The following is an 11,114-nucleotide window of genomic DNA, read 5'->3' as shown; positions in this document are numbered from 1 at the left end:
ATTAGTTGTTAAATAACTAAATTAGAGACCATTTTAAAGAATAAAAAAAATTATTGGTTTCTAAATTAGTTTCTATTATTGATAAATAGTTTCTAAATTGTTATTTTATTAGCTACCAAGGTTTTAACTACCAATTATTTAGATTCTAAATTTGGTAGCAAAAATGGTCTATAATTTAGTCACTATAACAACTAATTATTTTTGGTCTCTAAAAGTGGTTTGTATTTAATGATTTTCTTATAGTGGCATCATCAGATAACCCTGCAATATTTGCTAAAGAAGTAGTACAACACCATTTATCATTCCAGAAATTAATAAAAGTATCAGTACCAACAGTCCTAGAAGTATGATCAAGAATAGTTCATAAAACTGTTTAATTCCAGGTCAAATAGATGAGGATTTATAAATCATTCTAAACTTGTATTTGATTTAAGAACTCTGACTTTAAGGAGAAAAGACCAAGACTTGTTGCTATAAGCACAGTTCCAAGCAAGCTTAAGAAGATATGCGTTATTTTCATGATGAAGGTTAATAATCTTCAAACCTCCATTATCAAGAGGAGAACAAATCTTAGCCCCATTAACTGTACCTATGCCTTTTTTTCATAATATTACCAGTCCAAATAAAATTTCTATGCCATTGCTCAACTTGCTTAAGAAGTGAAATAGGTCATTTATACATATTAATTCTATAAGCTAGAAATCCAATAATCACCGTATTAACCAACTAAATCTGACCCATCATGCTAAGATATTTACCTTTCCAATATGCTAGCTTCAATTTGACTTTATTAGGCAAAGGTGGAAAAAATCGACACTTTGAGCACCAACAAAGATAGACACCCCTAAAAATTAAAAGGTAAACAATCACGACTACAAGAAAGAAGACGTTAATGATTCTAGCGTTGTAGCTCAACTTTCAACCTTTTTAACTTATGTTGCAAAATAAACATAGGGCAACCAACAACTGTATTAGTCTAAGAATCATGAATAAGCTTTATACATGAACTATCTCGAAGCCACATAGAAAAGAAACAAAAATTACTAACCTTCCTTAAACAATTACTAGCAAGACTAGCAAGAATAGGGGAATGGTCAAAATAATTTTTTAATAAGAACTTGATAAGTACACAAATCTCATTCATCCAAACACACTCCATTACATAAAGCCCTATCCAGTTTTCTATCAATTATGTGTAACCCTCTCCTCCCATTACACCAAATATAACGAGGTCTAGAGAAAGGCATACAAGTAAGATCATTATTATTAATCCAATCAAGGAATTCATTACAAGAAACTTGATTAGGAGCAACCTCCCTTTGCAATCGTCATCCGAGAGAACAACATTAAAATCTCCTAAAATACACCAAGGCCCCATGAAGAAACTAAGATCCCTCCACAAATTTAGTCTAACCAAGTATGTGTTAGCACCATAAACACCTGCAAAGTTAAGGCATTTATCATGCAAAAGGAAAATTTTAGAAATAAATTGATCATTAACCAAGAAATTTTGTACAATATTTGGAACCGACAAAAATAAAAGCTTAGCAGCTTTATTAACGAAACGAGACGTATCAACCAAATACATATTAATAGATTTGAAAAGAACATCTAAAGCATCAGTGTACAACGTCATAGGTTCAACAAGAAAAACAAGAAGAAGTTTATGCAATTTAAGTAAATTAAACAACATCTCCACAATTTTGTGATTTGCTAGTCCTATGACATTTAAAAAAAAAAAACCTTCATTGCGAATTTTTGTATAGAAGTGCCTTATCAGTTTCTTTGGATCTACCAGTTCTTTTTTATATTTAATACTAAAAAAAATTATATCTTTCAACTAAGTTTTGGTAATTTAATTTTGTTGTTAACTAAGTGTATGATTGTTATCTTATCTTGGCATCTTACTTTTTTTTATATATTTTAATAATATAAATTTTTCGAGTTATAATATTAAATAATATTATCTTTAATATAAGACAACAAATGACTTTTATTATTTTTATTAAAATTGTGTTGGATAATAAAATTATCATGTTGGTGATGACTTCCATTTCATCTCCTAACAATTAAGGGACTGACATCATCACCACCATTGATGTAGATGACACCAACAATCTCTTATTATCCAACACAATTTTAAAATAAAAGATTTAAATAACTTATTATTTTACATTAATTACAATATTATTTTATATTAAATATAAAACATCACATTTACTAAGAGAAAGTAAACAAGATGACATATCAATAGTCACGTCTAATTAATAGAATAATTAAATAACAAAGATTCAATTAAAAAGTATAAAATTTTGAATACTTAAATAATTGAAAAAAAAACAATTAAAAATATTTAAATTTGGAAAAGAATTGAAACTTAGTTAAAACTATGAAAATTAATCCAAATTGGAGTGAGCTCAATTACCTTGTCTTCAACGTCCATGAGTGCGATTGTTATCTAATCACATATGCTATGGATTGTATTTGGTTGTTGAATCCAAACCATGCGTTGTCATATGTACTTTGTGTACAGACGGGTGCACATGAAAGCAGAAGATGTTGAACATGTTTCAGAACATTTTGATATTATTATCCAAGTGAAAAGATAAGACACTGAAACTGTAAGAAAGTCGTCGGTCTAAATCTCAAATTACGAGGAAATGAGAAGAATAACATATAAACAAAATTCAACAAATTAAATATATATCAATAACTGTATATTTGTGACTGATTCAATAATAGATGATCTGATAAATTTAATATAAAATTAATAAATATTCTTTATAATAAATTCTGAATTATTCAGATACTATATTATAAAAAAAACTGAAAAAAATAAAAAATATGAAAATTAATATTTTTTTATATTTTTTTTTCTTATTTAAATCAAAATATAGAGTCTCAATACATACAAAAAAAGTATACTCATTTTAGATATAAATAAAAAGATAAATATAAAATAAAAAGTCAATAAATAATAAAATAAAATAAAAGTTAAATATATATAAAAAAACTAAAAATTTAAAAAGATAAGATTAATATTAACTTCTTTTTAAAAACTTTGTATCCATATAATTCGTTAACAACTTTTCCAATATAAGTTCATAACTTTGCTGGGTATACAATGCGTTTTCCAACCATCGATCTGTAGATATCTCTGCATCATTCGCAGTGTAGGTCTAATACTTTTTGTTGATCCCCTAGACACCTTATAGATCTTCCAAACACTGCATACAGTCACATTAGCGATGGACGTATTCAGACAAACCATTCTTGTCACAGCTTCTGTTACCTCATTTTCAATTACTTTCTAAAGTACCACATTATTTTCTCAAGTACCACATCTATCTATTTTAGTATCCAGTATCTATATCATCCATCTGTCTGATGTATGACCCGCATTGTTGTCTTGCATCAACTCATAAAGTTACAAATTTTATTTTTCTTGTATATTTTTATTAGAGATTGTGTCCATTCCTTAAATAGATTTTGACTTAGGTTTTGTATTATCAAAAAATCTCTGAAATGTATTTCCTTTGAAAAATTTATATGATTTATTTGGATTGGAGTGTAAATTTATAGAGAAAAAAATTGATTTGAAGGAAAAGTAAAGTGAGAGTAATGTTGTTTGAATTAAAATAAATGGGATGAAAAAAAAAATATTTCAATGATGATTACCATTGTAATTTTATATTATTTAAACATTATTTTCAATACTATTAAAAACAGAAAAATTACTCAAATTATGTAACATTGTTAGAATATGGAAAATTGTCAAAATTGTTTATACTCAATTAAAAAAGAGAGTTAGATTACATTTAGTTAAAACAGTATTATCATACCTAAATTCAACTGAAAAAAAAACTACAAATTATCAAACACATCAATAGATCTAATGTATAAAACAAATTCATAAATAAATTTAAAATTAAATTAATATTATTATAATTTTATTATAATTTTATTTTAATTTTATTATTGTTAGTTTTATTATTTTGTTTTATTATTATTTTATAATTTCATTATTTTTACTATTATACTTATTTTAATGATTTAATTATTATTTTATAAATTTATTTTTATTTTTATTATTAATTTATAAATTTATTTTAATTTTTTATTATTTGTATCCAAAATCACATCAATCATATTTTTACAATACTTTTTAACATTAATTTTAATTAAAAATATAAAGCATTAAATACGTTTATATTATGAAGAAGAAGAGAAAAATAGTTACTATGAAGAAGAAGAATAACAATCACCACCTTGTACAAGCATTAAAGTCAACACCCTCCATCCAATGACACAAACCTTGAAGTTTCCTATTTACAACATAATAACAAACCACTTTCAAATCATGCACCAAAACTGTCATGCAAAAAAATGTCACACATAATCAATTATACATGTACATATTTGATTATAATTAAAAAATATACAAATAATCGATTATTCCTCTCAGACCTATCATCGTAATGAACAGTAGATCACTCTAGGCAAACACAACAATAAACCAACCTTTAGATCCATCGTGGACAATAATTTTATATGAGTTTTAAAAGTATGCATGTGCACGGCAAGAAATGAATTTTAGATAAACTTATTTTCCAAGTAAAACTTAAGACTTACCTGTGTTTTGACTAAACAAATTAGAGGTTATTAAAAGAAATACATTTTCTTTTCTGCATAGATATTGCAAAACGAATCTTACTTAGTCACAGACTTGTTAGGCAAAAACAATAAAGAAAACACAATAATATTTATGTCTATCAATTATTATTTTTATTTTTTATGCCCTTCAACTCTTCATTTTTATAAAAGGTTATTCGCAAAAATATGGCGTATTTTGAAACCACAAATTCATTTGAAAATTAAAAGTCATATAAACTATTGTCCAGTTGAACCTCCTCTACATATATAATTCAATCTCTTGTTCAACTCCTCTGCGTTTACATTAGATTCATATTATGATGGCAAATACAATCTGTACTCAGAAGATTACTTGCTTAGCTGTAGGGACATTCGGTAGAATTCCAGCTTCAAATGTTGATCATCACCTTCGATTCAACTCCACAATCAAACACAAACGCTTTTCAGTTCCACAGAAGAACCTAGGTTTGAGATTTCAAAACGATGCCAGAGGAAAGATGTACGTAAAATCTTAGTTCTTTATTACAATTTTTTTCTGAAGTTCGTTCGTAAGGTTGACACCTTCATGCAGGAATATGGTTGTCTGTTCTAGCACAACACCAGAAATCCCTGATCATCCTTCTCCTGGTTATTGGTAGTAACTCATTTCCTTACCAACCACCCATCAAATGTAGCATTAATATTCACTTGTTTCTGTTCCCTTTTAGTTTAATTTGAGTTGGCAACAGAAAAAAGGTTTAAGGATATTCTGTAGCAGGAAATTTTGGATCCTTGGCACAGTATTCACAATACTTGCATCTCTTTTGAGGGGAAAATGGGGACCTTTGTTACAATTGAAAGGTAAGAGATCATCCATGTTGAACATTAGCAAAAAAGCCTAATTATTGGCATAAATTATACCTGAAATAATTTTCATTTGATGAGGTTTTCTGCTCCTCGTGTGTAGAGAAAGTTGAAACAACAATACATGAAGCAGAACAAGTAGTAGATATTATAGAAGACGTGGCTGAAAAGGTAGATAAGGTGGCAGAAGAGGCTTTGAAGCATCTTCCAGAGGGAAAAATTCATGACGCTGTAGAATTTGTTGAAAAAGTAGCTGAAGATGTAGAGAAGCGTGCTCAACGTGCAGAAGATGCATTAGAAAAGGTTTTAATCTCTATTTTAAAGTAATACAAACAAAGCTTTAATCGTTTCAAAATCTAAATTATTTATTAATTTCTCTTTAAATAACATAAATAGAATGATTAGTAAAAAGTAATTAATAAATATTTCAGTTTGAACATAGGTAGATCTGCCTATTACAAGTTAAATTTCGTGAGTTGACTAACTCTCATAGCATTATAATAACTTCCATTAGACATTAAATTAGACTTCAATAAACAGCAAATTACTTGTTTATAATCTCCAACACGCAATAACTTACTAATCCCTTTGTAGAATTTTTTATCACTTTTGGTGCCAATCAAGTTTAGATACTTAATTTGATAATTGAGAATTTGGATTAACGTGTAGGTTGAGAACGTGGAAAAGGAGTTCGAGTCCTTCATTACTGAATCAACCACTCATCACGAAAGTAGCGGCACGACTACTTCAGAACCAAAAGAACAGAAATAGATAAAAACACGGTTGCTGACCATGGCGACAATTCATGTACTGAAAATTCAACACTACATTTCAACATCTTTTCTTTTTATTACAGCAACATTTTGCTTGCACAAATTTTCTCTCAAGTTATTTCTCCTCTCACGCATACATTTTTAACAATTTATTTCCTTGTTTAAATATGCATATCTATTAATTAGGTATAAAAAAAAAGAGACATCACCATCGATACGAAAGAATATAGAAAAAATAATTAAATTATATAAACTGATGTGTATCATGATATATGTATGAGTCGTATTGGGAATTTGTCAATAATCAATTCATTTTATTGTTGCATTGACTTTTACCTAATCTCATAAAATAAATATATAAATTAATTGTGTATCGATATGGTCCGCAAGATCGAGACTCAGACTTGAAACTTGGTTCAGACTCCGGTTTGGACTGTTCGACATATCAACAACGAGACTGATTAATGACCTAGCGTTTGTTAATCACCTTTTATTAGGCCCATTAAAGAAAATAGGCCCACAATAATTATATAAATTAGCACAGATCCCAAAGGATGAGGTACGCAATCATCTAATCCTAAATACTGAGTGTCGAGTGCTGAAATCTGACTTGAGTGTCAGAGTACCTTTTGTAGGTACCATCCGAGTTCGGAGTGAGCGAGGAGGAGGAGTGGAAGAGCGAGAAGGCGAGAGTTCAGCTGAGAGGAAGAAGTGAAGTGCAAGCCGACCAACCGAACGAATGAGTGTTTGAATTGTTCTCTTGGTTCCAAACCCGTTATAGAACAATTGACACCCACCGTTCTAGAACAATGAGGCCGAGAGAATCAAAGTGAAGGAGAGGTAGATGGTGTCGACTAGAAGCATGGTGAACGAGAAGATGTTTGATGCTAAGCAGATGACGCTCTTGATGTCTCTACAGAGAGAGATGACCAAGATGAAGAGAAGGAATGAGGAGGTGCAGCGAAAGAGTGAAGAGGAGATTTTAGGAATCAAGCCAGTGTTGAGGTAGGATGCGATAAGGGGAGAGATAAAGAGAAGGATTGTCTAAACCGACCCGGTGTCGGTCGGGGAGATAGGCACAAAGATAATCGGGAGCCTCGGTTCACGAGGTACACCCCTCTAACTGCCAACAGGGGAAAATTTTTGGATGAGGCATTGAGTGCCGATCTAATCCCACCATCGAGAAGGGCTGCAAGTCCTGAGAACACCGACCGAACTCGTAGGTGTCGGTATCATAGAAATAAGTGGACATACCACTGAGGAGTATTAGACGCTAAAGGAAAAGATCGAGGAGCTTATCCAAGTTGGGCAACTCTGTCGGTTTATGAAAGGGGGGCGAGGTTTGAAACGATCCATAAGGAGGGAAGAAACGACAAGACAGAGGGACTACACCCCTCAGAGAGCGAGAGAGGATGAACGCCGACCAGAGTGTCGATCGGGAAGGGAGGATTATCTGTGGAAAGAGGATGGAGAAAGGGGTGGTCGAGAGGTCATTAACACCATTGCTGGAGGATTTGCTGGGAGAGGTAGCTCAAACAACACCAGGAAGAAACACCTGAGGGCAGTGTAGTAGGTGAACACCATATTTTTTCGACTAAGAATGTCGCCCATCACCTTCACCGATGAGGACGTCAAGGGTGTCGACCCTTCACAGAGCGACCCTATGGCGATATCAGTTGATGTTGAGAAATTCACCATCATGAAGACGTTGGTGGATCAGGAGAGTTCGGTAAACATCCTCTACTGGAAGATGTTGAAACATATGAGAATAGTCGAGGAGGAGATGAAGTTGTATGATGATCAAGTGGTCGGCTTATCGGGTTATAGAGTGGGCACCCGAGGCTACATAGACCTTTACACCACGTTTAGTGAAGCTAGGGCAAGCAAAACTATCAAAATTCGGCATTTGGTGATAGAGGCCAACACCTCCTACAATATCCTACTCGGTCGGCCGTCAATAATTAGATTGAGGGATATCGTTTCCACCCCCATATGACTATGAAGTTCCCTTCAGCCTCGGGAGACATTCTACCGATACATGTAGATCAGAAGGTGGCACATGAGTGCTATGCGGTGAGCCTCAAGGTTGACCCAACGAACCAGGATGTCGGTTACGACCGATCCCCTAGGCAGAAATCCTCTCGAGGGTGGTAGTCCCCTAGAAGAGAGGCTCAACCAGAGCGTAGGGAGCATACGGTTACTCTCGTCGACCTCGATCCCCGAACTACCAAGCCGAGGCTTGAGGCCAAGGAGGATTTGTATCGAGTTCCTCTTCTTGACAAAGATCACACCACCTGCATGGGAAAAGCGATAGCTGCAGCCGAGGCCGAGGAGATACACTAGGCGTTGAAGAAGAATGTTGATCTCTTTGCCTTCATAGAATCGAATATGTCAGGGGTAAGCCTGGATATCATTACCCATAAGCTCTCACTCTACAAAGAGGTGCGTTTGGTAGCATAGAAGAAGCGCAAGCTTAGGGAGAATAAGAGGTTGGCAGTGAAGGAATAGGCTGAGAAACTCTTATTGGTCGGGTTTATACGAGAGGCCCGATACACCACTTGGTTGTCCAATGTAGTCACCAAGGGTAATGACAAATGAAGGATGTGTGTGGACTACACGAACCTCAACAAGGCGTGCCTGAAGGATTCATATCCGCTTCCTAGCATCGATCGGCAGGTTGATGGTGCATCCGACCACAAAATTCTCAGTTTCTTTGGCACATATTCTGGCTATAAACAGATAAGCATGCATTCGAGGGACAAGGAGAAGACCGCTTTCATGACGAACGATGCGAACTATTACTACGAGATAAAGTCGTTCGGCCTGAAGAATGCTGGACCGACCTACCAGAGGCTCATTGACAAGGTCTTAAAGGGGATGATTGGCCGAAACCTAGAGGTCTACGTGGACGACATAGTACTAAAGTCGGACTTATGTGACTAACACATCAAGGACCTAGAGGAAGTCTTTGAAGCTCTGAGGAGGACAAACATGCAGGTCAACCTCGAGAAGTGTGCGTTCGATGTTAAGGGTGGTAAGTTCTTGGGTTTTATGCTAACCCACCGGAGAATTGAGGCGAATCCAAACAAATGCCAAACGATAACTAAGATGAGAAGCCCTCAGAACGTGAAGGAGGTGCAACAACTCATCAGGCATCTTACCGCCCTCTCGAGGTTCGTCCTTCGTTTGGCCGAGAGAACGTGGTCGTTAGTGCAACTGCTTAGTAAAGCAACGAAGTTCAGCTGGGATAAGAAGTGCGAAGAAATCTTCCAACAGCTAAAAACGTTTTTATCCTCACCAGCGGTGATTCAAAAGTCGAAACCTAAAAAACCGATAATAGTTTACCTATCGGTCTCGGAGGAGGCGGTCAGCGTGGTTCTTGTCTAGGAGGTTGAGAAGGAGGAGCGCCCAGTTTACTTCGTCAGTCGGACGCTCCATGCAGCCGAGACGAGGTACCAAATTATAGATTAGGTCACGTTCGCCCTCGTCCAATTGGCCAGGTGAATGAGACCATACTTTCAAAACCATACCATCACGATAAGGACTGACTACCCAATTTGTAAAATTTTATCTAAACCAGATCTTGCAGGGCGCATGATAGGGTGGTCAGTAGAGCTATCGGAATTCGACATCCTGTATGAGCCGAGAGGAGCAATAAAGTCTCAGTGCTAAGTTGAATTCTCGATCGAGCTAACTCCCCAACAGGACCCTGTGCCGGTTGGACGGTGTATGCAGATGGGTCGTCAAACAAAGCGGAGTGTGGAGCCGGAATCATCCTCGAAGGTCTGGGCGGTTTCATTCTAGATCAAGCGCTTAAGTTCAGGTCCAAGGCCACCAACAACCAGGCCGAGTACGAGGCCATCCTAGTCGGTCTAAACTTGGCCTATAACATGGGAGCTCACGAGGTAACATGTAAAAGAGACTCCCAATTGGTGGTCAGTCAGATAAAGAGGGAGTTCGAAGTGAAAGAACCAATGCTGCAAAGGTATTATAACACGGTCTCCAACCTTATCACCCGGTTCAAAAAGGTAATGGTGGAACACATTTGCAGGGAGGATAACACAAGGGTCGACGCCTTGTCTCGGCTTGCTAGAACTAAGAAGAAGAGCCACCACAAATCTGTGGTACAGATTTATCTGAAACACTCCAACGTGGGAGAGGTGGAATGCCTAGTCATAATCGAGGTCGAGACTTGGATGAATATGATCATTCAGTACTTACAACCCGGTATATGCAAGCCGGAGGAGGAAAAGACAATGAGGCAGCAGTGTGTAAGGTACACCATGATCGACTAGGACCTCTACATAAGTGGGTACTCTAGGCCGCTACTGAAATGTGTCACCAAGGAGTAGGTAGAGTACATCCTCAGAGAAATCCATGAGGAGGCATTTGGGAACCACTCGGGTGCACGAACGATGGTCGTCAAGGTCCTCAAGGCCGGGTACTTTTCGCCAGCCATCTAGAGCGGCTATGCAGAATACGTGAAGAAATGCACTAAGTGTCAGGAGTACAACATGGATCTCCATTGTCGTTCTCTATTGAGGAATGGAGATCATTGGTCCCTTCAGCCAAGGAAAGGGGCAAAAAAAATTTCTCTTGGTTAGAGTCGACTACATCACCAAATGGATAGAAGTCGAGCCCCTTGCCTCCATCTCGGCCAAGAACGTCCAAAATTTCGTATGGAGGAGCATTGTATATCAGTTCGGGGTCCCGACACCATAATTACTGACAATGGTCGACAATTCATTGATCGAGGTCTACAATTCATTGATCGAGGTCTGCAATCCTTTTACCAGGATCTCGACATAAAATCAGTAACAAGCTTGGTCGAGCACCCCAGACTAA

The 11,114-nt window shown here is 35.6% G+C and overlaps 1 protein-coding gene across 2 annotated transcripts; it reads left to right on the top strand.

Annotated features, from left to right (window-relative positions):
• The first annotated feature begins 4,855 nt into the window (after positions 1-4,855).
• On the top strand, positions 4,856-6,372 carry LOC137825601 (uncharacterized). 2 transcript variants are annotated; one of them, XM_068631310.1, is made up of 5 exons: positions 4,856-5,152; positions 5,225-5,287; positions 5,411-5,493; positions 5,600-5,799; positions 6,166-6,372. In XM_068631310.1, the coding sequence occupies exons 1-5, from the start codon at positions 4,971-4,973 to the stop codon at positions 6,265-6,267; spliced, it is 630 nt and encodes a 209-aa protein (XP_068487411.1). In that variant the 5' UTR covers positions 4,856-4,970; the 3' UTR covers positions 6,268-6,372. The 2 variants fall into 2 exon arrangements, with proteins under 2 accessions (XP_068487411.1, XP_068487410.1); XM_068631309.1 differs by having other exon boundaries at positions 5,408-5,493.
• The last annotated feature ends 4,742 nt before the right edge of the window (positions 6,373-11,114 follow it).

The sequence above is a fragment of the Phaseolus vulgaris genome, chromosome 8, assembly GCF_000499845.2.
Source record: "Phaseolus vulgaris cultivar G19833 chromosome 8, P. vulgaris v2.0, whole genome shotgun sequence".
Classification (NCBI taxonomy): domain Eukaryota; kingdom Viridiplantae; phylum Streptophyta; class Magnoliopsida; order Fabales; family Fabaceae; genus Phaseolus; species Phaseolus vulgaris.
This window is presented reverse-complemented; position numbering and strand designations above follow the sequence as displayed.

Bases quoted from the DNA above. Each gene is read 5' to 3' on its own strand.
- LOC137825601 (XM_068631309.1), top strand. From the start codon at position 4,971: ATGATGGCAAATACAATCTGTACTCAGAAGATTACTTGCTTAGCTGTA. The intron at 5,288-5,407 runs GTAGTAACTCAT...GATATTCTGTAG, and splicing joins CATCCTTCTCCTGGTTATTG to CAGGAAATTTTGGATCCTTG. The intron at 5,800-6,165 runs GTTTTAATCTCT...ATTAACGTGTAG, and splicing joins CAGAAGATGCATTAGAAAAG to GTTGAGAACGTGGAAAAGGA.